The sequence below is a fragment of the Ursus arctos genome, unplaced genomic scaffold (genome assembly GCF_023065955.2).
Source record: "Ursus arctos isolate Adak ecotype North America unplaced genomic scaffold, UrsArc2.0 scaffold_10, whole genome shotgun sequence".
Taxonomy (NCBI): domain Eukaryota; kingdom Metazoa; phylum Chordata; class Mammalia; order Carnivora; family Ursidae; genus Ursus; species Ursus arctos.
The window spans coordinates 64144745-64171904 of record NW_026622764.1 but is presented as its reverse complement, the minus strand read 5'-3'; the positions used below and the strand labels follow the sequence as shown (position 1 = coordinate 64171904).

Genomic DNA, 27160 nt, shown 5'->3' with positions numbered 1-27160 from the left:
CTGTGTCTGGCTCCCTGCTCAGCAGGGACTCTCTGCTACTCCCTCTCCCTCTTCCTCTGCCTTTCCTCCCCAGCCCCTTCTTATGCTCTCTCTCTCTCTCTTTCTTTCTCTCTCTCTCTCTCAAATAAATAAATAAAGTCTTTAAAAATACAGGAATCATAACATACCTCAAGTAGAATACATACAAAGAAACGTGTGCTGGATACAGGTCACTAAAACTGGAAAATACCAAAAATAAAGAGATAAAAGCACCCAGAAAGAAAGAGCAGATTATCTACAAAAAGAGAAATATTAGAATAACAACAACAAAGTCTAGAAGAAAATGACATAACACTTTCAAAGTATTGAGAAAAAATAATTCTCAATAATTGTATATAAGCAAAAATATTTTCAGAAATAATGGATAATGATGGTTGAGTAACTTTGTGAAATTTTAACTTACCCCAGTCCCATCGTTTGCTCCCCAATTCAAAGGAAGCCATAACATACACACACACACACACACACACACACACACACACACACACACACACACTACAAGTACTATACCAGAGGGAGCAAAACAGACCTCATTAGCAAATAATTTTAATGACTTATTTGTTCTGGTCTGTCTGGTGGCTCCCTTAAAAGACTAGCTTAAAAAGTTTTTGTCTTGGGGTACCTAGGTGGCTCAGTTTGTTAAGTGGTTAAGCATCTGCCTTTGGCTCAGTTCATGATCCCAGGGTCCTGGGATCAAGCCCTGCATTGGGCTCCCCACCCAGGGAGGAGCCTGCTTCTCCCTCTCCCTCTGCCTGCTGCTTCCCCTACTTGTGCTCTCTCTCTCTCTGTCAAAAATAAATAAAATTTATAAATATAAATAAATAAATAAATAAATAAATAAATAAATAAATAAAAGATTTTGTCTTATTTTGGCCTAACATGGAACTGGCCAGAGTGAAAAAAGCTGCTTCCTTGGAGGCATTTGTTGAAAACATTTATGGGCTAATGTCTTAGGTTGCTACTGCCTGAGGTGATAGAGAACAGTTGGGGCAAATAATAAACTAACCGAAAACCTTGGGAGGATCAATTGCTGAATGAGATGTACACAGAGGCTTTGAAAAGTTCTGACATATTCCTCAAAATCCAAAAGTCCTTGCACATGCTTAAGGTTGTTTGTGTGCTCTGGGAAGACCCAAGAAGGTTCCAAGCTCTCACCTCCTGCTGACATTGATACTCAGTGGAAGCAGGAAGTAAATGCTAAGGTCGAGTTGAACTATGCCTGGCTGAACTTTGAGGGGCTGCCCAACACACAGCATCTCGGGAAAATCTGGGAGATTTTTTTGGATCTAGGCATTTAAAGAAATATCTATTTGATCAGTAGCTGCCACTAAGATAATGAAACAGGTTTCAGTGGCTACCCATGACAAAGAATAACAGAATTAACAAAATTAACAAAGAAGCAGACAACAAACAACAACAAAAACATATCCTGGGGCGAGGATAGAATGAGGTTTCAAGAACTGCCATGTTATAATATTAAAAATGTCAAGTTTTCAACCAAAAATTATGAAGTGTGAAAAGAAACAGGAAAATATAACCAAACACAGAAAAACAAAACAAGTGAAACTGTACTTGAAGGAGCATAAATATTGGACTTTGTAGACACAGACATTGACTGTTTAAGACACGTTCCATGGGTTAAAGGAAATATATCTAAAGAAATAAAGGAACATATGGGAACGATGTCTAACCATATTAGACATTAGAATGAATAAACAAAATATGGCATAAACATACAATGGAATGTTATTTAGCCATCAAAAGGAACAAAGTAATTTTACATACAACAACATGGATAAACCTGGAAAACATTATGGTAAGTAAAGGATCCGGACACAAAAGTCCATATATTGTATGATTCCATTGATATGAACTGCCCAGAATATGTAAATCCATAGAGACAGAAAGGAGATTAGTTAACCAGGTGATGGAAGGAGTAAGAAAGAGGAAATTGGAACTGCTAATAGGTAGGGGGGTTTTTTGTTTTTGTTTTGTTATTATTGCAACTTTTAGCAGATGTAAGGTGTACAACATGTTAATACTTTTATATATTGTAGTATGATTGCTATCATAGTGATAATTAGCACCTCTATCATATTATATAATTATCCGTTCTTTTTAGTGGTTGGAATCATTAAGTTCTAGTCTTTTAGCACATTTGATAATTATAATACAATATTGTTGTATAGTAAGTATAATGTGAATTTTTAGATCTCTAGGGCTTATTCATTGCAAGTCTATAACCTTAAACAATATCTGGCCTATACCTCCATCTCCCCCATCCCCTGGTAACTACCATCTTACTCTGTTTTTATGTTTAGTTTTTTTTGGATTCCACATATAAGTTATATTATACAGTACTTGTCTTTGTGTGTCTGGCTTATCTCACTTTTATTAAATTTTCAAGGTCCAATCATGTTGTTGCAGATGGCAGGATATCCTTCTTTCTTGTGGCTGAATAATATTCCCATTTTATATATATACCACATCTTCTTTATCCATCCATCCATTGATGGACGCTTAGGTTGTTTCCATTTCTTGGCTATTGTGAATAATGATGCAGTAAGTATGGGAGTACATGTATCTCTTTGATATCCTGTTTTCATTTTCTTGGGTATACTGCCAAAAGTGGAATTGCTATATTGTATTGATGTAGTTTTTAATTTTTTGAGGAACCTCCATATTGGTTCCATAGTGGTTGAACTAATGTATATTCCTACCAACAGTGTGCAGGTGTTCCCTTTTCTCCACATCCTTGCCGACACTTGTTATCTCTTATCTCCTTGTGGTTTTGATTTGCATTTCCCTAATTATTAATGATGTTGAACATCTTTTCATGTACCTGCTTGCTATTTGGGTATCTTCTTTGGAAAAAATATCTGATATGGGGATTTTTGAGTAATGATGGAAATGTTCTAGAATTAGATAGTGCTAATGGTTGTGTAACATAGTGAATATACTAAAAACCACTAAAGTATACATTTTTAAATGGTATGTGAAATATATCTGAATTTTTTAAATGCTATAAAATTTAAGGTAAAATAAAATTTAGTGATAATCAAAATCTTAGGGAGTTTACCACTGAGAGAAGGGTAGCTACTAAATTTACAGTGTGTGCATGTCAGGATCAAAGAATCTCAGAAGGACAGAAAGAGAAAAGAAAAAAATGTGCAAACAAATTGCATTTATGTAAAAAACATGCATATACATCTAAATAGAGATTGTCTTTTTAGGGTGATAATATATAATGTGTGAGTTTGAACTGGACAATTGTGTGTAAGTCAAAAAGGGGTCATTAGGTCATATTGTTGTGGAAGAGGGTTATGGTATTAACTTTATACTTTGCTAACTGTATCTGATAAAATTCCAAAAATAGCAATGACAGGAATTGCATGAATACATTTCCAATTAATTGAAGGTAAAAAATGAGAATAAAACAAAACATTAAAAGACCAAGACTAATAGAAATAAAGTATTGTGTTAAAAATAAGTACATTGTATAACAATGTGCACAATAAATGTAAATAGACATTTCCATTAAGAACTGAATTGTGAGATTGAATTTAAAAATGTTTATGTTCTATTTACTAAAGGCATTCCTGAAACCTGAGGAATGTTGCAAGTAAAAAGATAGACAAGTGTATACTGGACAGTAACCAAAACAAAGCTTACATAGCTATGCTAATATAAAAAAAAATAGGTTTTAAGGCAAAAGTCATTATTATTAATGAACCAGGTCATATAGCTTTTAAAAAGTTGAATTTTATCAGTAAGATACTACCAGTCTATACTTATATGTTTTGAATAAAATAGGATCAAAATATTCAAAGCAAAAATTGATGGAATAAATCTTTCACCTTAATGATTTTAATACTCCTATAGCAATCATCAAAATATCGAGCACACAAAAAAATTAATAAAAATATACAAGATTTGGGGCGCCTGGGTGGCTCATTCAGTTAAGTCTCCAACTCTTGACTTCTGCTCTGGTCATGATTTCAGGGTTGTGAGATCAAGCCCCACCTCCATGCCCAGCATGAAGCCTACTTAAGATTCTCTCTCTCCCTTTCCCTCTCCCCCACTTCCCTCCTCTTCTAAAAAAAAAAGAAAGAAAGAAAGAAAGAAAGAAAGAAAGAAAGAAAGAAAGAAAGAAAGAAAGAAAAGAAATATACAAGATTTGAGTAACATAAGTTAGCAGGTTAGATATTATTGTTACTGGTAGGAGAGTCTGCATTGTGTGAATGAAGGTCTCCATTCTTGGATTCCCCACAAAAAGATTTACGTGAGGATGGGTGCTCCAGTAAAGACAGCCAGAAGGAAAGTAGCAAGCCCAAAGCAGTTTGGGGATTGGATATTTGTTGAGTCTTTCTGGGCTGATAGGATCTGTGACGTAGAGTAAGGTGATCTCTAATGGAGGCTGCTTCCAGTCGTCCAGGGGACTTTACACCAGGTTGGGAGGGGGAGTTTTTGACCCCACAAGATTTGTACTGAAATCATCATGGCAGCTTTTCTCCATGGGGGGTGGGGAGCTGTGCTATAACTGCAATGCAGATGCATTATAATGAGTCTAGGGGTTACTCTGGGGCAGAGGTGGAAGAGGAGAGTGGTATGCTCCACACAGGAGGCTCTTGGTCTGTTAGCCCCAAGGTCTTAGAAGCCTCAAGGTCAAGATGGGCTTCTAATGTGAAACCTATTTATCGCCATCCTTGCTTCCAGTTCATGTCTCTGTCATTTCCCCTCAAGGGCTTGGGAGTCTGCCTCGAGGCATTCCTTCCACTGCTCATATCTAGCTTCTACCTAACATTATGGGCATATATAGAACTTTGCCCCCAACCATAGAGAATACATATTCTCAAATAAATAAGTCACATTAATGGAATCTGATGACACAGCCAAATCGTAACACAAGCCTCTTCAAATTTTAAGAGTTAGTGGTACCATGATATCTGACAGTAGATTTACATTTAAAAGCAAGGACAAGAAAAAAAATTAAAAGAGCCTCATAATTATGGAAAAGAATTTTATATTTTAAAGAAAAATCAAGAGAGAAAAATATTTGGAACCAGACAGTCATGGATATGCTAAATACTAAAATGTATGTAATGTAAGGAAAATGAAATTTGAAGATAAATGTATAGCTTTAAAAGCTTATATTTGAGAATAAGCCTAAAACTAAGGAGCTGAATCACCAACTAAAAAAATAATGCCCAAGTTAGAAAAAGAACAGAATAAGCCTTCACAAAGTAGAAGGAAGTTGATCATAAAGACCAGGACAGAAATCACTGAAAAAGAAAAATAAGATACAATAGAAAGGATGGACAAATACAAAGCTTTTCTTCTTTAATAATAATACAGGCAAACTATCCCAAGACTGATCAAGAACAAAATAGAAAAATAAACATCAGAAATAAAAAGGAAACATAATTATAGATAAAATAAACTTAGAAAAGATAATGAGAGTGCTATCAAAATGTTTTACCATTAAAAGTAAAAATTTTAATGAAATGGGAACATTCCTAGAAAATATATAAATTCCAAAGATTTGAATAACAAGTAACAAAACCTTAAAGTTCTAAGTATGAAGGAAATTTAATCAGTAAAAATTCTTCCTACATTAATAGTTTACAGGTATATTCCACCAAATGTTCAAATAAAACACCATTCCAACCATATACCAACTGCTAGAGAACACAAACAGAGGGAAGGCTCTCAACTCATTCTTTGAGGCCTGTTTAATCCTGACTACAAAAGCAAACAAGACGTGTGGGAGAAAGGCAAATCACAAGCCAGTCTCCATTTTGAATGTAGATGTGTGAATCCTAATTAAAATATTAACAGAACCCAGTCTGGCCATGTATAAAGATATACTATGTCTGTGGGAGTGGTGAACTGGAGGAGGGAGGTAGAGAAAGTTAACCCAGAAATGCCAAAGTTGTTCATCATTTTAAAACTCCTAAAATGTCTTTCATATATCATATTAAAGATAAAAATCCCTATTATCCTCTCAGTAGATTCAGATGCATCAATTAAATTCAACATCCATGATCTTTAAAAAATATTCTTAACAAACGAGAAACAGAAAAGGATTTTCTTAATCTGAAAAGAATGCAGAAGACGTGCCACTTTATTTCTAAAACTTATAAACAAGTTAATCTGGACAACATATTGTGGCATATATATATTAGATAAAGCAATGAAGAGGCAAGAGAATTATAAACACACAGTGCAGCAGAGGGGTTAATAAATGTGTGTGCGTTTATGCGTTAAATAAATATATATGGAAATCAATATAAACATGCATTCAAATAAATACAGTGTTTTTTTAAATAAAAAATTTAAGTGAATAAAGTTAGGACACTAAACACATTTCTGTGGACTCTCAAAACACGAGTAAAAGAAATTGGCTGTGAAAAAGAGATAGAAACTTCATCTTCAATGAAATTTGTTTTTATGAGTTTCCTCAACAGTCCAGATGTAGGACAGAGGAGGGAGACCAATGTCTTAATCTAAGGTTACATATTTCCTAAGCAAATGCAGCAGATAGACAGGAATTGAGTGAAGGTGCTGGCAGGAAAGTCGTTACAACATGGAACTGTGGGATGGCAAATTTGATGGGAAGGGAAATGAATCTGAGCAGTGGAAGAAGGATTAAGAGAAAATGGAGGGATTAAACAAGTGCAAGTTAGAAGAATCCAGAGCTTGTTTTTGCCTCGATCCAGGGAAGGGACAGTGAAGGCAAGAGAGACCAGTAAGTGTAGGGAGGTTGCAACCAGAAAGTAGATTGTTGGGGGTTAAAGATTTAGGAAGTGAAGCCGATTAGGGCCAGTGGAGTGATTTCCTGAAGTGAGGTAGAATGGAAGTTTCTAAAGGAATCATAGATTTAGGTATTTTTAGATCCCCTTATAAAAGGACAGGGAATTGTGAGCTACTCTGGGGAATGGTTTTCCATGTGGATAATGAAGTTACCCAGAATGATTCTGAGTCAACTGAGATTACTTATCTCTGTGGAAGTAAAACAACATATCTTAGTTGATGGAGAACTCCTAAGTAAAGTGTCAGAGCTAGGAGGACAGACTTTCAGATAATTGGTGTTTCTGAGGCAAGAGCCTTCCCCACTCTCTCCCCTTCTCTGCCACCGTGCCTCTTTGCTTTGCCAACCCACTGTTTTGCTCCTGGGAGTCGTACCTAATAACCAGCCAGACCCAGAGCCTCTCCCTTCCTGCTGTCTTCTGTTAATCTATTTAAGTTTTGTAATCCACACTAATTTGCACGTATTAGATTTCCTCCTGGCTTTCTTCAGCTTTCATGCACTAGACAAAGCCATTGAACAGAATATTCCAGTATTTCACATCTCTTTTCCCTTTTGAAGCCAGCCTACCAAATATAGACCAATGATCTCATCAAAATTTAATATTCAGAGTTTAGGTTACAGTCTTCCTTTAACTTCTTTTATTTTTCTACCAACCTCAGTGAACTGAAGATTATCTGTATGATTGTTTGCCCTCCAGTGTTATAGAGAAGTCTGAGCCTTTTTTCCAAGTATTGTGGTTTCTGACAGATTCCCCTAACCTTTTCGTTCTTCAAATATATTATCATGAACTTTTGTGCTAAAAATTAGAAAATATTCCCATTGGAATGTGCCTATGTCCCTCTTAAGTAATTGGAGAGGTTATTGCTGCATGTTTCCGGGCGATATTTCCACTTACCCTGCTGCCATGCAAGATTTTAGTTGTGCCTGTGTCATACTACTGGAAAGTCCCTGCTGGTCTGAGAGTGATAGCCATTAATTTAACTTCAATCTCATCATGGAGTAATGATATCAGACCACACATGGACTTTGGGTGAAAAGGTTTGTACTGAGAACTGTATTGAGTTCAGTAACTACATTACTTGCCTTGAAATAAAGAGACCATTCACCTGCTGGTTTTTGTACAAAATGCTGCACAAATATTACACATAATTTGGTGAAAAGATATTAAAACTTAGTGCTATGTAATTCAACCTTAGTACATTACAGTGAAGAAATAAATTCAGGATAGTCAGACTCACTTTAAAGTCATGTTGTATAGCTTTTACAAATTATATTTAAGCAATGATTTAGAAATATCAAGATGCCCAGTAATATTTTTTTTTGTTTGCTTATACGTTATCAGTGAAGAAGACGAGTTTGCTATGGGTAGACAGAATGTAGTGAACGATATAGAAAGAGTTACTATGAGTTGCTATTTAACATATACAAAAGTTAAAATGAAGTTCAATCTTTCCCATTCTGATTGAAATTTATAACAAGTTGAGCAAGAAAAAATGATAATTCATTTCATTAATGAGCAGTGGAAATAAAGAATGGCAATTTTGAAAATAGCACTCTTGTTAAAAATCTAGATAGAGAAAAACTGGACCATGAATGAAGATAAGTGTTGGAACCGAATCTTAAAAAGACATAGGTAAAAGAACAGACATTATTTTGTAAATTTGCCCTTTAACAAAAACCCAGAAAGACTTAAAGTTAACTTCAAATATCCTTTGATTATTTTTAACACAGTAATTGCTTATTGCAAAAGAAAGCATTTTAAAAGATGTGAAAAGGCCCAATCACTGTTTATAATTGACAGAATGACAAGAATTAATGTTAGAATGCCCACAATGGAGGAGGGCAGTAGTAAACACGATAGTAGTAAACACGAAACATAATTTTACTTCGGAATATATCGTTGGCTAATGAAGATGCAATGCAAAATATAAAGTTGAGAATTTTTTTTACATTACAATCTGAGGTGAAGAACTTAATTTTTCTGAGCTTTGGTTTCTTATGTTTAAAAATGAAAATAATGTATATCTCTGAGGATTCTTGTGAGAAGTAACTATTGAGTGTAAACTACCCATTTTATTACTCAGCTCTCAGTAAGTGGTTTGGTGACAATTGTTATGATCATTTTCTTCTTTTCTTCCTTTTCCCCCTCCTTCCTCCCTTCTTCTTCTTCTTCTTCTTCTTCTTCCTTCTTCCTTCTTCCTTCTTCTTCTTCCTTCTTGTTCCCCTCCTCCTCTTCATCATCATCATCATCATCATCATCATGTGGCTTAAACCAGCAACCATTTTTTAATCTCTCATTATTCTCATTGACCGGGCTCAGCTAAACAGTTCCTTTGCTCCCTGTGAGGTTGTCTGGCATTTCAGTCACCTGGGAGGCTGCCTCTGGGCTGGGAGCTCATCTAGGCCTGAGATCCTGAGGTCCTCTATTCTCCTTCTTGAGGCTGTCCACATAATGTGAGCTTCTCTCAGCATTGCAGCAGATTCTTGGGAGTCAGAGTTCCAAGAAAGGAAAGCAAAAGGTGCAAGGCATCTTATGCTCTGGCCGCAGAAGTCATAAAGCACCACTTCTGCTAAGGGGAACAGAAAACAGCTCCTCTTTTTGATGGAGCAATAACAACATCACACTGCAAAAGAGCATGTGGGGTGGGATATATTGTTGCAGCATCTTCGGAAATAACTTCCACCCCCTGCTATAAAAGAAGTATGAAAAAGCTCCCTCTGTGTACATGAGAAAAGGTCTTCAAGATATATTGCTAAGTGAGAAAAGCTAGGTACAGAAAAGACTGTATAATATACTAAAAATAGGTAAGGATGTGGGGGGAAAGGACATTTTTATATATTTTTAAAAGTCTTCAAAAACATGCAAGAAACTAATAACAGCAGGTGCTTGATGAGGTTGGAAATCAGGTGGCAAGGTGATATAGTGAGACTTTTCACTATATGTCTTATTATATTTTTTGAAACAATTTGAATATTCAGATAACCTCCATTGTTTAAAAATTCAGTTTATAGATTTCCTAATATATGGCCGTTTAGCGTTTGTGTGAAAATTTACTTCCAAGATAGTAAATTCTGTTGTTTTAACCATTTACTTCAAAGATCATGAACTCTGTTGTTTTAACCATTTGAAGACTGTCGAAACACTGTCAAAAAACCTTGATTTTTTTTTGCATTAACTAACTTTATCAAATGAAATGAATCATTCATTCACAAGACACATAGTACTTAACAGAGGCATTGTTGTAACAATTTTATGGTATATTTCTATATCGCAAATGTCTTTGAATTATAATTTCATCTATCTTAATTTCATAACGTAACTTCAAATTTTATGCGTCATTAATATTTCAAATACTGAAATTTGATTATGAAAAAGTTGTATTAACTGAAACTATTTAGAATAATAATTTCCAAGGTATCTTCCTTTTTAGATTACTGTGCCATGCTATGAAGGACCATATAGTTCGTGTTGCAAATGAAGCTGAGTTTATTTTGAACAGACAGAGAGCTGAGGATGTACATAAACATGCAGAGTTTGAGGTAAGGTTTTGGTAGCAGATTAAATTCTGCTTCTTTGTTATAAGTCGGCTGTCACTGATGGTAACCTTGCAGAAGAAGGTTCTTTTAAAAAGGAAAATTTCATTCAAGTTATTTCAGTTCTTTTTTTTTTTTTTTTAAGCTTTAGTAAATGCCAAACAGAGAGCACTAATTTTTACCTCATTTACAACATGCAGAGGTTCTTCTTACCATGTGCCTAACCCTTTGGTAGACTGAAGTTGTTCTAATGTACTCTTAAAGGCAAATAAAATTTTATGATACAATTACTTTAGTAATTTTTGAACTAGTTTATGTACCACTAGAGGTGGGTATAACAAGTGGTTATATGAAGAAATTCAGTTTTACCAAATATTCAGTAATTTATTATTTATCAATATATCCATCTTCAGAGTGTCCAAAGATCACTTCAGTTCATGTTTTATTGTTATAATTGATATTTTATTAACAATGGAAGCATTGCTATTGTATGATATTCATGCAGATCTATACATGTATTGGGAATATAATTTAAAAATCCTCATTGATACCTTGACTAAAGAAAAAATTGAGTATCATTTCTATTTTATATGCAAAAACTAAAGGATATTGAAATATTGTATTTTCCATACTTACAAGTTTTATAACAAAATTTTATAGTTCCAGCATGTCAATAATTATGTGCCATTATTTGAATTGCCTCAATTCAGTATCTTGATTTCAGTGTTTTAAATTACAGTGATTACTTCAGTTCGTTCAATTTGCAAAAAAACTTGGTTTCAGACATATTCAGGTGACCTGGTATTTGGCTTAGGTTGAACTGTCAGTGGCCTTGAAAATAATGAATAACCATCAATTTATTTTTCTGATGCAACATGCGAACAAGTGTGGTGTGGCTGGAAATCAGAGCCCAAGATTTCAGTTTTGATGAGGTTTTTATCTCAGTAAGCCAGCTCTCTTAGTCATGCAAGTTGATGCCCTAGGTCTAGTAATCTCTGACCTTGCTAGATGAAAAGCATGAGACAGAGAAATAACTGTTGTCACTCTCATACTCTTAACCTCTGCTTCATTTGTCAGATGACACAGCACACACTTGTCACGTGAGATTGCAACAACCTTATTTTGAAAAAAATACCAAATATCTTAAACTTTGATAAAAGTACATTGACAACTGGGTGTTTATCAAAGTGGAGTTTCATATCTCTTCAACAGTAAATACTGTTAGATATTTATCCTGCTGTAATCTGGACGTCAAGAAAATTTTGACTTATCTGTTCTTTAAAGAATATGTTTAGATATGAGATATGTCAGGAGTCTAAACAAAATAAGAATATTCAATTAACTGTTGACTTCTGTTAGTAAATAAGATTTAGAACATTAGCTGAATTCCCTGCAGAGTGAGTTTGAATCTTTCATATTTCTACTAAGAAAATGAAGAATATTTTGTGGGGATATAAGAAGATCAATATTTGTCATGTGAAATATTTCAAATAAATTTTCAAGCAGCTAGATATTAGTTACAAGTTTTAACACATATTTATCCGAGATGAAATTAAGCTGAGGGCAGTGTTTCTCAGCCTTTTTTTCATTATTGTCCCCCTAAGAAATCTTTTTAGACAATTTTCATTCTAATCTCCCTCTCCCAGTAAAATTTTATTTCTACAATATGCTGCATATCTGTTTAGTGCTATATATGCGTCTGTGCTTTATACATAAAAGGAATACGATTTTGTCACACCCCCACTTTTTACCCCCTGGGGATGAGATCATTCCTATTGAGGATGCATGGCTATGAGTGATAAGAGGCTACTAAGTGGACATGAAAACTCAGTGCTTTTTAGATTGTGTAAACATAAAATAAAATACTAACATACATCAAATTTTGAGAATATTATCATTGTTATTTAATGGCCATATATTGTTTTTTTAACTGAAATGTTTAAATTTGTTCTTTTTAGGTTAGAGCTGTATTGGTAAATGCATTGATTTGTGCGGGGAGGGGAGGTGTGCGCGCACACCACTTACCACTTTTAAATTACAAAAGATTTAATAAAAGCCATGACATTTTACTAGGACTTTTTGGGGAATTTCTCTGTCTCCCATATAAGCCTGTAATTAAGAGATAAAGTATATTTAATTTGAGATGGGTACTTCACAGTTAAGTTTTTTTAGTTAACCATTGTAATTGTTAAGGAAGAAAAATGAAAATTTAATTTTGCTCTCCAATGAGCTAATGAAATATTAACCTCATTATGGAGGCAGATCATTGTACTAATTGGTGATTCCCTGTACAAAAAGATAAATTGGAAAATGAATTAATCCTTCTTAGATTACTGTAGAGTTATTTCTCTGAAAGAGATGCCTTGCAGCGGTAGTATATATCAGTAGATAGACTGAAGGGAGATGTTCAAATACCTTCCATGAAACAAATTTTACATAGTAAAGATGAATGTGAACCAATTATATGTATATTTAGATGTGAGACTTTTTTTCTTCTAGTTATATGACTCATATTACATACTTGGTAATGTTAGAATTTACAGTTGGTCCACCCTATAAAAAAATTACTAAACAAAAAATCAAACTTAAAGAGGTATTCCTCTTCATGTTCATATTGAACCTTTTTGATACACAGCGAGACCGATTAGCTATGTTATTAATACTGGTAAGCATGAATGTAAATACCTGTCGGAACAACTGATTCTTAGGAAAGATAAGAATAAGATAGTTGTTATCATGGGAGCCTTTGAACATATTAAATTGTAGAGTCGGGAGAGAATCAGAGAAAACTTTGCTTCTTATTTTACAAATATGAAACTGAATATGATGACGAAATAAAAGAATTTTCATAAAGTGTGGAAGAAAATCCAAGTCTAAATTCCTGAATGACTGCTTTTCCTTGTATACCACATTGCCATACATGAAATGGAAAACTACCGATTAAATGGCAAGTTTTGCATCTCTATAATTATCAGGAATGTAATTCTCATTTTAAGCACAGCATAATACCATATTGGTTAAAATAATAATAAGATTTACATTTTTAGTAAACCATTATTCTAAAATGAGTACCTTGGGACTATATTAAAATCAGACTCTCAGAGTGTTAGGAGCCTGAAACATCATTAATTGCTTTTTATAACATCATCCAAATTATTTTCCATATACTTTATGTATAAGCACATAGAACACATTTTTACAAGGTTGAAAAGTGATCGAAGTGACTATATATAGTGATATATATAGTAATATAGTGACTATATTTTTTTACTTTTTAAATTTTTTTTAACTAAATTTTCACAAGATTGTAGTATCTGAGTTTTTAAAATTAAATTGTTATTACTGTTCAACTTAAGGTCAGATACCATTCCTTACTAGATAATAACAGAAGTTATACGTTGTTAAACATTATGCATTGTTTGTATTTTTTTGTAGTCGCAGTGTGCCCAGTATGCTGCTGATAGAAGAGAGGAAGAAAAGATGTGTGATCATCTCATAAGCGCTGCTAAACACCGAGATCACGTTACTGCAAACCAGCTGAAACAGAAGATCCTTAATATTCTCACAAATAAGCATGGCGCTTGGGGAGCAGTTTCTCATAGGTGAGTTTCACAAATTTACAAGTAAATAATAACTCACAGATTATTTATCATAGTTAGAAGTTAAAGATTACAAACTTTAAAATTATGTAGAAAATATGATTTAAAGCATAAAAAATTACTTGAATTTTTCACTGATACCTTTAGTAATTCCTCTTTAGAGTCCTTTAGAAGAAAATCTAAACTTTTAACAGAAACTCCAATGGAAGTCATTTCTAATTTAATAGTAATATGTAATACAAAAAAAAAAAATTTAGGCAAGTATTTTAGACTACTATCTCTTATATGATGTGTGTTAATTATAAGAAGTGGCTCATTTTTTTCATCTTTCAAGAGTCAACTCTACCTACTTAACTGAATTTATATCATTCTTATTTTTTTCTTATAGACAGGTAATAATATAAGCATTTACTATGGAGAGGTAAAATTCTTTTTAAAACTCTTCTTCCATATTTTTCTATTCAGTCTTTCTTAGGAAAGATTTTCATCGCAGATTAGGGCATTTATGATATCATAGTACAAGTAAAACCAAAATTGGTTGTTTATAAATTACAGATGTTCTCCTTGCTAAACTTTTGTGGGTATAAAAGTTATTTTTTTTTCCTCTATACAGTGAAGTTTTCTAGAAAAATAATAGTGAGGCAGGTCACTATATTTCAATTGCTAATGCTTTTCATTTTATTTGTTCCTATTAAATGCTTTTAAGTCTCTGGCAGAGTTTAGGGGTTGGTTAATTGTGAACAGGACACTACTAAGAAGAATTCTGATAGAAGTAAATCTACTAGTTACGGAAGAATATCTAGAATATGCCCATGATACTGTTTGACCATATGTCCTGGTATTTCAAGTGTAAGATAGACTTAGTAAATCTTTATAATTTTTTTATTTAAGGTAAAATTATAACTTAATGAGTTTAAAAATAATCAGCATTCAATATTTGTTTCTTATAATAATAGTAATACTGTGACATCTAGCTTTTATTGAATATTTATCGTGTGTCGGGCATCATACTAAAATCTTTACATGAATTATTTCATTTAACCTTCAGAACATCTCTATTTAGGTTGGTACTCAAGTGTTTTCCATATTATATTGAGGAAACTGGAGCTTTTAGAGGTTAAATAAAAACTTACATAGTATCACACAGCTTGTACAAGGAGAGACAGTGTTTCAGTCAGGGTTCTCCAGAAAAACACAAAAACAGAACCAATGGGATATATGTGACACATAGATAGAGATATAGGTATAGGTATAAATATAGATGTAGACATAGATTTTTTTAAAGAATTGGCTCACATTATTATGAGGGCTGGTAAGTCTGAAATCTGTAGGATAGGCTGGCAGGCTGGAAACTAAGGCGTGATTTTTGCTATAGTCCTGACACAGTATTCCTTTTTCCGATTAACCTCAAGGTTTATTTTGTTTTTGTTTTTGTTTTAGTTTTTGTTTGTTTAAGGCCTTCAACTAATTGGATGAGGTCCACCCACATTTTAACTTTTATTTAAAGTCCAGTGATTGTAGATGTTAATCACATCTGGGAAATACCTTCACAGCAACATCTAGACTACTATTTGACCAAACAACTGAGCACCATAGCCTAGTCAACCTGACACATAAAGTTTAACCTCACACTTGGTAGCAATAACATGAGCGTCTTGCCCAGCTAGAGACCTTGTCTCTCTTTTTGTGTCCTCTGAGTTGGATTTATCTACTTAGTTATATACAGTCAGGACTGTAACATAATATTGCTAATAATTCAGCTGATATGACTCAGAATATTGCCTTCAATGTAGAAAAATGTCCATGAGTTTGAGGTTTAATTATTTCATCATGTAATTAGAATACGGCTAGCAGACAGTCACCTCCATAGCAGCAGTCACGTGCATCCTCTGCTCAGCGGATCCTTTACTATGTTTCATTAGATTGACAGAAAGACTGGCAGCAGGACCCCTTAGAAATAAAGGCAGCTTCTCTTCTTTCCTGCTCATTAATGACTAAAAACACATAATCTTTCTGTTCCTGTCCTTTCCTAAATAGGTCAATGAATGCTAAATCTTTAAGGGTAGGTTTTGTTCTCTATAATCTTCCTTTGTTTTTGACTAATTAATAAAGCTCAGTCATTAGATTGCTTCTCTTTTTTGTCTTATTCACTCTCTAGGGTGCTTTTTACTAACACAGCTTAAAAATACAGCCACTATGTTGATAACTCCCCAATTTATTATCCCTCATCCAGATCTTTTGCTCACTTCCAGACCTGTATATCCATCTACCTACTTGGCATCTTCTACTTCGGTATCATACTTGAGATGACAAAACGGCTCCTAAGACTTTCTCCCAGACCATCTCTGTCTCAGCTGAGGGCAACTCCATTCTTAAAGTTGCCCAGGCCATAAATGATGCTGTTATCCTGACTGTTTCTAACACATCACACATTGATCCCTGCAGCATGTCTTACTGACTCTGCCACAAAATATGTCCAGTATGTTACCTTTGCTATCCCCTTGATCCAAAACGATGCCATCATTTCTCACTCGACTTGTCCCAGCAGCATTTTCTGCAGTCTTCCTGTTTCTGCTTGATCCTCTTAAAGGCCATTCTCAACACAACAGCCTAGGTGACTTTTATTAAAATATGGATCCATTTGCTCCTCTGCTCAGAAACCCCCAGAGCCATGCTGTGCAAGATGGTAACCATTGGTCACATGTGGCTATTGAAATTTAATAAAAATTAAATTTAATTAAAAATGTAGTGCCATCTTTCAGGTCCTGAGTAGCCACATGTGGATTGTGGCTAGTATATTAGACAGCACATAACATCTCCACCATTATTGCACAAAGTTCCATTGGACAGTGTTGCTCCAGAAGTTTGCTGTGTCGCTGAAAGTTAAAATCCTTACAATGACCTACAAGGACAGAGTGTGCTATTTTTGATAGAGTGGTCAGAGAAGTCCATTCCGATAAAGAACCACTTGGGCAGAGAACTGTCTGAGCATTTCAAGCAGAGGGAACAGCCTGCAAAAGAAGGAGGGGCTTAGCCTGTGCAATAGCAGGCAGAGACCAATATGGCTGCAGTGGAGTAAGCCATGGGATGAGAAGGTTATGATCTTTGTTAACTCTTTGACCTCCTCTCCCGCTACTCTCCCCCGGCTCATTTTATTGCAGTCACTGTGGCTTTTTGCTGTTTTTCAGGCTTTAAAACATGCTGCTTCTACTTGGGATGCTTTTTCCGAAACAATCTATGCAGCTGCCTCTCCCACTTTTTTCCAGTTTCAATTCAAATGGTACTTTCTCAAAAAAGCCATCTGTAAGCCGCTTCTTCCCCCACATATTTTATATTGTATTTCTCTGCTTTATTTTTCCTTTTCCAACATTTATTACTATCTTACATATTATATACTTTCCTTAATTATCAGTTGTATTGCTTTATCTCCCACCAGAACACAAGCTCCATAATGGAAGGGATTTTTCTCTCTTTTGTCCGCAGTAGTATACCTCGCACCTAAAATAATGCCTGGTACATGGTGCTAAATAAATATCCACTGAATAAACGAATAAAAGAATACTTGATATATACCCTTTTTTTTTACATTGATACTGATGATGGAATGGAAAAATAAATTAGTCTATTATCTGGAACAGTTTTAGATTTTAAATGAAATCATTTTACTAAATGACAAAAAGTACTTATCCTCGCATAAAACCAAAGCTCAGTTTCATCTGGAAAGCTAGATGAACAATTCCTATTTCATTGGGCTATTTAAATGGTAAAATGAAGTATTATATGCAAAATGCTTAACACAGTGTCTGACACAGAGTAGACTTCTCATATTTGTTAGTCTCTTTTCTTTTTTGTTAGCTCTTTGAAAAGAACCTTTTTAAAAAGACCTTATTTTTTTAGAACAGTTTTAGGTTTACAACAGAGATTTCCCTTATATCCTCTCCCAACACACATATATACCCTCTCGCATAAGCAAAGCCATTCACCCAAATGGTACATTTTTACCGAGACTGAACCTACATTGTCACAGCATAGCATAATCACCCAAGGTCTGTAGTCTACCTGAGGGCTCACTCTTGGTGTTGTACATTCTATGGGTTGGGACAAATAGAGGGTGACATGTATCCATCATTATACTATCATTTTAACTGCTCTAAAAATTCTCTGTGTTCTGCCTATTCATCTCTCTCCCCCCCCACCCCTGGCAACCAGTGCTTTTTTTTTTTTTTTTTTAATCTATAGTTTTGCCTTTTCCAGAATGTAATATAGTTGAAATCATACAGTATGTAACCTTTCAGATTGGTGTCTATTTTACTTAGTGACACACAGTGTCATTTAGGGTAAATCCTAAGAAGCATGATTGCTGAATGGCATGGTAAGAGTATGTTTAGTTCTTGTAAGAAACCACCAGAGTGTCTTCATAGTGGCTATAACATTTTGCGTTCTCACTACCAATAGATAAGGTTTCCTGTTGTCCCACCTCCTCACCAGCATTAGGTATTGTCAGTGTTCCAGATCTTGGCCATCCTAATAGGTATAGTAGTGGTAGCTCATTGTTTTGATTTGCATACTCCTGATAACATACGATGTGGAGCATCATTTCATGTGCTTATTTTCCATATGTACATCATCTTTGGTGAGGTGCCTATTAAGTCTTTGGCCCATTTTTTAACCAGGTTATTTGCTTCTTATTATTGAGTTTTAAGACTTCTTCCTATATTTCACGTAACTGTCCTTTATCAGATGTGTCTTTTGCAAATATTTTCTCCCAGTCTGTAGCTTGTCTTTTCATTCTCTTGATAGTGTCATGTGTAGTGCAGAAGTTATTAATTTTAATGAAATCTGTCTTCTGTTATTTCTTTCATGGATAAAATCTTTGGCATTGTACCTAAAAAGGCACCACCATACCCAAAGTCACCTAGGTTTTCTCTTCTAGGAGTTTAATGGTTTTGCATTTTACATTTAGGTCTGTGATCGGTTTTTAGCTAATTTTTCTGAAAGATGTGAAGTCTGTAGTCTATTTCTGGGTTCTCTGTTCCATTGACCTATTTGTCTGTTCTTTCAGCAATACCATATTGTCTTGCTTGATGCCGCTTTATGGTAGTTTAAAGTCAAGTAGCGTCAGTCCTCCCATTTTATTCTTCTCCTTCCAAAAAGCCTTTTTAAAGTAATTTCCCATCAGCCGTCAAGCCATGAAAAGTGGGTTCCCAAAACCCTCTAACTTGCAATATATAGCTATCATTTATTTGATTTTATTAATTTAATGAACAGACAACTATTATTAGTGTACTGGTAAAGTAGACTTACTCCCTTCCCTTACTTAGTTCATACTAGTAAATAGAAGAGACTGATATTAAACAGAACAAATGATTATAGAAATAAAAGATGTAAACACAAGCTTTGGCAATTACTAGGGAAAAAAGTACAGGGTACTCTGAAGAAGAGGTTATAACAAAGGATCTTCATGTTAGATTATGGAGTCGGGAAGATTTCTTTGAAGAAGTTCTGTTTGAGCTAAAGAATGAGCAGGGAATCATCGCAGGGGTGGGGTGTAGAACATTCAAGAGAAAAATATTACAAAGATTCAGAGCTTAGAAATAATCAAATGAACGGAAAGGAGGCCAGTATGTCTAGAGCTTAGTGAGCAATGGGGATAGTGGCTTGAGATAAGGCTGGAGAGTAACATATGAGCCAGATGATTTAAAGTCTTGTAGATCATGTTAAGGATTTGTGACTTTATCCTAAGTGGCATAAAAAGCAGTGAAAGGTTTTGAGCAGAAGAGTAACATGATCTGATTTATGTTTTAAAAGATCAGTCTGGCTGCTTTGTGAAGACATACTAGGAGTAATAGGGAAGTATGGTCACTGTTTATAGCCGAGTTCAAATGTCACCCTTCCTATAGCGGTCCCTGGCTTTCCCTGTTTTTCTTAACCCTACCTCCTCCTATTTTGTTATTACCTGTATTGCAATTCTCTATGATACACCACTTAATTTTTATAGCTGTGTGGATACACATGTCTCTTCCAATAGACTTGTAGCTTCCTAAGTGGAGGGATTAAGTGGTACTTACAGTTACGTCCCTATTATTACATATATGTTAAATCTGAAGGAATTTCATTCCTATAATGTTATACTTGCTGTTTTATGCAAGAAAATATTGATTTTTAACATAAAATTCTTTTTACTTTTATCTTTTGACTCAATAGTCATGCTGGCTCTAACATATTTTAGCTTTTGAATTAATATTATTGCTCTTAGTAAGACTGGAAAAAAAACTACATAAGCCATAACAACCCAAATTTTAAACTCAAGAGATTTTAATAGGCTCCTGAGTAAAAAGGTACATACATACACACACACACACACACACACACAATATAGGGTCCCAGCTTTTAGTATGTATTCTCATATAAGCATTACTATTGAGATTTTGTGTGGTAGAAGCTTATATTTATTTAGTGCAGCTTTGGACCAGCAGCATCTCTGTTGGTACTTCTCATCTAGTATCTTATTTTCATTCTAATAACTTTGTAAGGTATGTATTATTTTTTCCATTTTGCACATAAGAAATGTGAGTCTCAGAGAAGTTGAGTGGCTGGCCCACTGTTATATATAACTAAATAATAGGGACAGGATTTGAATCTAGATCTATGTAACCCTAAAGCCCATGCTCATTCCAGTGTTGAAATTAATTATTGTATTTATTGTAAAAATTATTGATTGGAATAATGAAATAAAAATCCCTTATTAAGCAGGAATAAGACTCAAAAATCTGGGACTTTAGAAGGTGTTTTTAAAGTTTTACAAGTCCAAGATCTGATCTAAATGGAAAAAAGAACTACTGCCCACAGAATGCAAGATAGAACTTGCAGTCTGAAACTAACAGGGTAGATTGACTGCTAAATCAAAAAAAAAAAAAAAAAAAAAAAAAAAAAACACACACACATTCTTAATAGGAGGCTAACAGGGTCCAGTGTCCTACAACATAATATTTAAGATATCTGGGAGACAATCCAAAATTACCTAATACGCAAAGAACCTGGAAAACCTTACCATTTCTCAAGGAAAGATAATTAATAAATCCCAATCCCAAGATAACCCAGATAATAAAACTATGAGACAAGTATTTTAAAGCAGCTGTTATAACCACCTTCCATGAAGTCAGGTTAACACTTTTAAATGAATGGAATGATAGAAGATCTCAGAAGAAAAATAGAAAGCATATGAAAGAACCAAATGAAAATGAAAAATGTAATATTTAAAATAAAAAAAAATAATCATTTAATGAGCTCAATAGTAGAATAAAGATGACAGAGGAGAGAGTGCATGAACTTGAAGATAGACCACCAAAATTATACAAATGAAGAACAGAGAGAAATAAAGTGGGGGAAAAAATGGAAAGAGCTCCAGGCACCTGTGGGACAACATTAAAAGGTCTAAAATTCATAACATTGAAGTCTCACAGAAGGAGGAGAAAGAGATTCATACAGAACAATTATTTAAAGAAAAAATGGCTGAAAACTTAACAAATTTCATGAAAGATGTCAAGTTAGAGATTCAAGCAGCTCAGGATAAGCTCAGTAAAAACTATACCCAGACAGATCATAATCTCCTAAAAACCAAAGATAAAGAAAAAAAAGTCTTAATAGAATCCAGAGGAAAAAACAATATATCACATATAAAGGAAAAACAATTCAAATAATTATAGCATTTTCATCAGAAATTATGAAGTTCAGCAATTACCAAACCAAAATTCTATATTCAATAAAAATACTATCCAGAAATGCAAGCAAAATAAAAACTTTGTCAAATGGTGGAAATCTAAGAAAATTCCTCTCCACCAGACATGTTCTCAAAGAAACACTGAAGGGATGTTCTTCAAGCACAGGGAGAGAGAAACATAGGGGGAACTTAGAAATTGGGAAAGAAGAAAGAATAGATGCAAAGGCAAGTTAGTGGAGAAATGATAGTCTTTTCAACAAATGCTGGAACAATCGAACATTCACATGCAAAAATTGGACCCCTGAACTATGACTCACATCTTATGCAAAATTTAACTTAAAATGGATGATAGACTTATATATACAGTGTAAATCCCAAAATTTCTGGAAGAAATCATAGGAAGAAATCTTTGCAACCTTGTTTGTGTTGGACAAAGTTAGTAGATACAGCACTGAAAGCCTGATTGATAAAAGAAAAAAAATCCTACAATGGACTTTGTCTGCTTGGGCTACTATAACAAAAACACCAAATGGTGGCTTATAAACAACAGAAATTTGTATCCAACAATTCTGGAAGCTGAGAAGTCCAAGATAAAAGCTCTGGCAGATTCAGTGTCAGGTGAGCCCACATCCTGGTTCATATAGATGGGTGCCTTCCTACTTGCCCTCACAAGATGAAAGAGTTGAGGGATTTCCTTAAGGTTTCTTTTATAAGGGTACTAATCCCATTCATGAAGGCTCCATCCTCATTACCTAATCACTTTCCAAAGACCTCACCTCTAGATACTACCACATTGGGGATTAGGTTTCAACATAAAATTGGGGAGGGAGAGGTGGGAAGGACACAAAAACATTCAATCCATGGCAGGCTTTATCAAATTAAAAACCTTTTGTGTGAAAGAGACTGTTGAGAATCCCACATTCTCTCAGACCAGGAAAACTACAGACTGGGAAAAAGTATTTGGAAATCACAAAATCTGACAAAGGTCTTACAAATTTAAATGCACAGAAGTATAAGTATATATATTTATCCAAGTATAATAGTATACAAGGGACTTACAAGTGTGTATATGTGTGTGTGTCTATGCATATGTGTGTGTATACACACACATTTGTATATACGTATATATGTAATATGTATGTGTAAAGAACTTTCCAAACTTAACAATAAGAAAACAAACATTACCGTAAAAAAGCAAAAAAAATATTTGGACATTTCAGCCCAGACAATGTACAGATGACTAATACCTACATAAAAAGATACTCACCGTACTTAGCTATTATAGAAGTTCAAATTAAAACAGCAATCAGATGCTAATACTTATCTATTAGAATGACTAAAATTGAAACAAAAACCTTACAATGCAAGAGCTGGCAAAGAGGTGAAGTAGCTGGAACTCAAGTACATTGCTGGTGGAAATATAAAATGGTGCGTCCTCTTTGGAAAGCAGTTTGGCAGTTTTCTTACACAATCAAACATCCACTTACCGTATGACACAGCAATCCTACTCCCAGGTATTTACTCCAAGAGAAATGAAAACTTATATTCACTCAGGAAACTTGTACATGAATGCTCATAGCAGGTCTCTTAATAAATGCCCCAAAATTGAAAATAGCCCAAAGATTCTTCAGCTGGTGAATGGATAAAGAAACAGTACATCCATATAATGGAATAGTACTCAGCAATATAAAGGAATCAATTTGATACATGCAACAACCTGAATGAATCTCAGATGTATTCTGCAAAAGGAAAGAAGCCAGACTCGAACACAAATTGTGTAATTCCATTTATGTGACATTTGGAAAAAACAAAATGTTAGGCAAATAAAACATATTGGTGGCTTCTAGGGGTTAAGAGTAGAAAGAGAGTTTGATAAGAACAGAGCAACGTGAGGGAGCTTTTGGGGAGGATTGAACTATTCTATATCATGACTGCAGTAGTGGTTTCATGACTGCTTTTGTCAGGATTTATAGAACTGTAGACCAAAAAAAGAGTGAATTTTACTGTATATAAATTAATAAATGTTCATGAACTTAAAAAAAATCAAAAGCCCAGAGAAGTCTTTATAGATGACTCTTGAACTGTGAATACTAGTACTTATCAAACTATATTCCATTTTTAATATTGAGAATTACAATCAAATATTATTAATTTACTGTTTTAAAGTTAAATAAATTGCAACTCAGATTATCTCAATTATTTTCATGCCAACAAAGTTATATCGGTCATATAATCTTAACATAAGTTAAATTTTTCTATAACTAATACCTATAAATGAATTAATTTTCATTATATGTATTTTTTAATTATATAGTTTTTAAAATCCTAAAGTAAGTGTAGTAAATGTGCTATTCTCTAATAAAGATTATGAAATGTTCAGAGGGAAGAAAAAAGAACTTTTTTCCAGCAATTTTTAAGTAGTTTGAAGTGTCAAGATTTAAATTTGGAATGTGCTCATCACTCAGTAAATACAGTTGTTGCAAACCGTGCTGCCAGGTGTATTGATAGTTACTGGGTTAGACTAAATAATTGTCATCTCCAAACAATGGGAGATGTAAAATGGGAAAGAAACCTGCTTAGAAATCAAATATATTTCTATCACAGCCTGCATTTGTTTGATGGCTATGAAGTTTCATAGAATGCTTATCCCGTAGCTTCCTAAGAGCTGTATAAATGAACATGACAGGTTCAAATGGGAAAATGACATACTTACTGGATTTCAACCTGATATTCTACCCTTCAAAACAGGAGTTCTCATATTCACTGTATCATGAATTTAAAGTCAAAATAATAACGTAATATAAATAACGAGCAGATAGTGCTGTGGAGTGAAAGTCGTAAATAAATTCTGGCTTCGGAATATTCTGAAACAATCACACTAACTTTCACTTCCCGGCTTCACTTCTGTTTCCCTTCTCTTTAACCATTCTCTATTGCCATCTATAATGGGTATGAACTACAGCCACTGCACTCGGCTTTAATTCCAAACTAATTTGCTCTGAGTCCCCTCCACGGGGCTGTTGGAAAATTCAATCTCAGTTATTAATTGGACCCTACATATACACTCCTGGATTATGCAGAGATTCTAGTAATCTTATTAATATAAAGCCCTGGAATCTTCATTTCACTCTGGGCTCCAGAGATATGCTTAATTTATGCTTGAAGGGAGGTCTGTTTCTGGACAAAATGAGACATTAGGTTCTATATTAATACAAGGAGCTGTGGCACCTAGGGTACAGGCATGTGTGTTCCTGCTATTTCATTGGGAATAGATGTCTCCCAACCCCCTTTCAGGACCCTCTTCATATATCGTCTTCTTAGTCTTGGAATAAACTCAAACTCTGGATACTTCAGTCTCTTTACCCCTCAAGCTTCTATGGTCCATCAACTCTTTAAGGAAAGTTGAACTACTTTTTAAAAGGAGTATCTCTTATGGCTCCTGAGAAGATAAGAGCAGCCTCAGGTCTCCTAGATTCAAAACCCTGCTTGCTTTGGAGGGTTTGGCATAGAGTGAAGTGGAGATTTTGCTTATTTTTCTCATCCATGTAGATTCCCTAGCCCAAACCTTTCTACAACTATACTGGACAAGTGTTCAATGCAAAGGTTCTGTAATCACGGAACATACTTTATTTTTCATTGGGAATTTGAACCTTTGACATTCAACTCACTGTGTTCTAATTGAGGTTACTAACTCTAACTGCTCTAATAGAAAACATAAATCTAAGAGTTGTCATGACTTGATGATTGACTAGATAGGAAAGAACCAAGGACGGTGCCCATGTTACTATTGTGATACACTGGGTGAATAGCGCATTCTTAGAATTGAAAAATACTCAAGGATCTGGTATAGATGGGAAGTTGATTACTGTGTTTGCCTTGCCTGTGGCATATTCTAGTGTAAATGTCCACCACAAGATTGAAAATAAAGCTCCATATGCCATAGGTCACTACTTATGCATGTGATAACTTTCTCAGGCATACCCAAAACATATTTTCCAGTGGAAATTTCATCTCTCCTATTCACCCAGTGAAGGGCATCTAGGAGACATCCTTGATTTACTTCTTTCAGCCCTCCCTCTCTCCATACAGCACACATACACAGATTGTCCATCAACAGGTGCCATCAGCAGTACATTTGGGAAATATGCTTTCTTCTTCCAAGCACTGAAAATAGTAGATTTGTGCAGGGTTGTGTTTTGCTGGGTAGGTTCATCAAGGGAAAGGAGCAAAGACATTAAGATCCAAGTAAGAATATGGTTGAAGTGATAGATTGTGTACTTAATCTAGGTAGTTCAGGAAGGAAAGGAAAGGAAAGGAAAGGAAAGGAAAGGAAAGGAAAGGAAAGGAAAGGAAAGGAAAGGAAAGGAAAGGAAAGGAGGAAAGAAAGAAAGAAAGAAAGAAAGAAAGAAAGAAAGAAAGAAAGAAAGAAAGAAAAGAAAAAAGAAAAAGGAAGGAAGGAAGGAAGGAATAGGTAGATAATGGAGTCAAGAAAACAAGAGTTGGTAAGTTGAAAGAATGGGAAGTTTTAGGATGTTTAAGGTTTTAGAACAACAGCAGTACAAGTTTGACAAATTCAGAACGTGGTCCTGAAAGTGGTTAAGTGGGGTCAAGTTGAAGAGCATGGTAATGAGGAGGTCAAGAAACTGAAAAAGATGGAATCTTGCATGTGGCACTTATGTTGAATTACCCAAGATAATTTCAGTATTTGGAAAGATTGTCAGCATCTTTTAAGTCTTCAGTAAATAAAACGAATGGCATGGGACACTGGTATAGGGACTCCAGATAGGGGCAGGAATAGGTGGTATTGCTAGATTCAGCAAGAGCCTCAAAGGAGTCTCAAAGTTCATCTGTTCATCTTCACTAATATGTATATATATATAACACAGATCCAAATGAACGGGAGTAGAAAATATACTACAGGATGGCAGAACTTTAAAAAGCCTATCAGATCATTTTCCCTGATGGAAATCTAATGCAGATCACATAGGCAAGAACAGTTATTTGAAAGGATGAGGTAACAAATCAGTAGTGATTGGACGGATCAAGACCAAAAATGTCTATAATTTGGCTGTGAAGCTGATCACACTGAAACCTTTATGACCCAACTGATTGCCAGCCAATTATTTCTGTTCCTTTTATTTCCTAAAATATATAGAATTAGAATGATTATTTTAATAAGTCTCAGAAATAAAGCACTTTGTAAAATGCTTAATACCTAGAGTTCTATAAAATACACAAATGAAAAAAATCAGTAAGTAGATTATAAAATTAAAAAATCTCACAAATATTAGACTACTTACTTAGCAGGGAAGTCATTAGGTTTAAAACAAAAACTAAAGTTATAGATCTTCACATAAATGAAACTTCTCCTTGATTTACAGATGGCATGAAGTTTAAAATTTTTGACCATTTGCAATAAGTGCCTGGAGTTAAAGGGAGATGATCACAATCCCTTAG

At 34.5% G+C, this 27160-nt stretch overlaps 1 protein-coding gene across 6 annotated transcripts in view; it reads left to right on the top strand.

Annotated features, from left to right (window-relative positions):
- NBEA (neurobeachin) overlaps nucleotides 1–27160 on the top strand; it is a 662109-nt gene that overhangs the window by 357128 nt on the left and 277821 nt on the right. For all 6 annotated transcript variants that reach the window (XM_048215508.2, XM_048215507.2, XM_048215504.2 and 3 more), the window contains exons 36-37: nucleotides 10282–10390; nucleotides 13820–13986. In XM_048215508.2, coding sequence (XP_048071465.2) covers nucleotides 10282–10390; nucleotides 13820–13986 — 276 coding nt within the window. The remainder of the gene's footprint in view (nucleotides 1–10281; nucleotides 10391–13819; nucleotides 13987–27160) is intronic.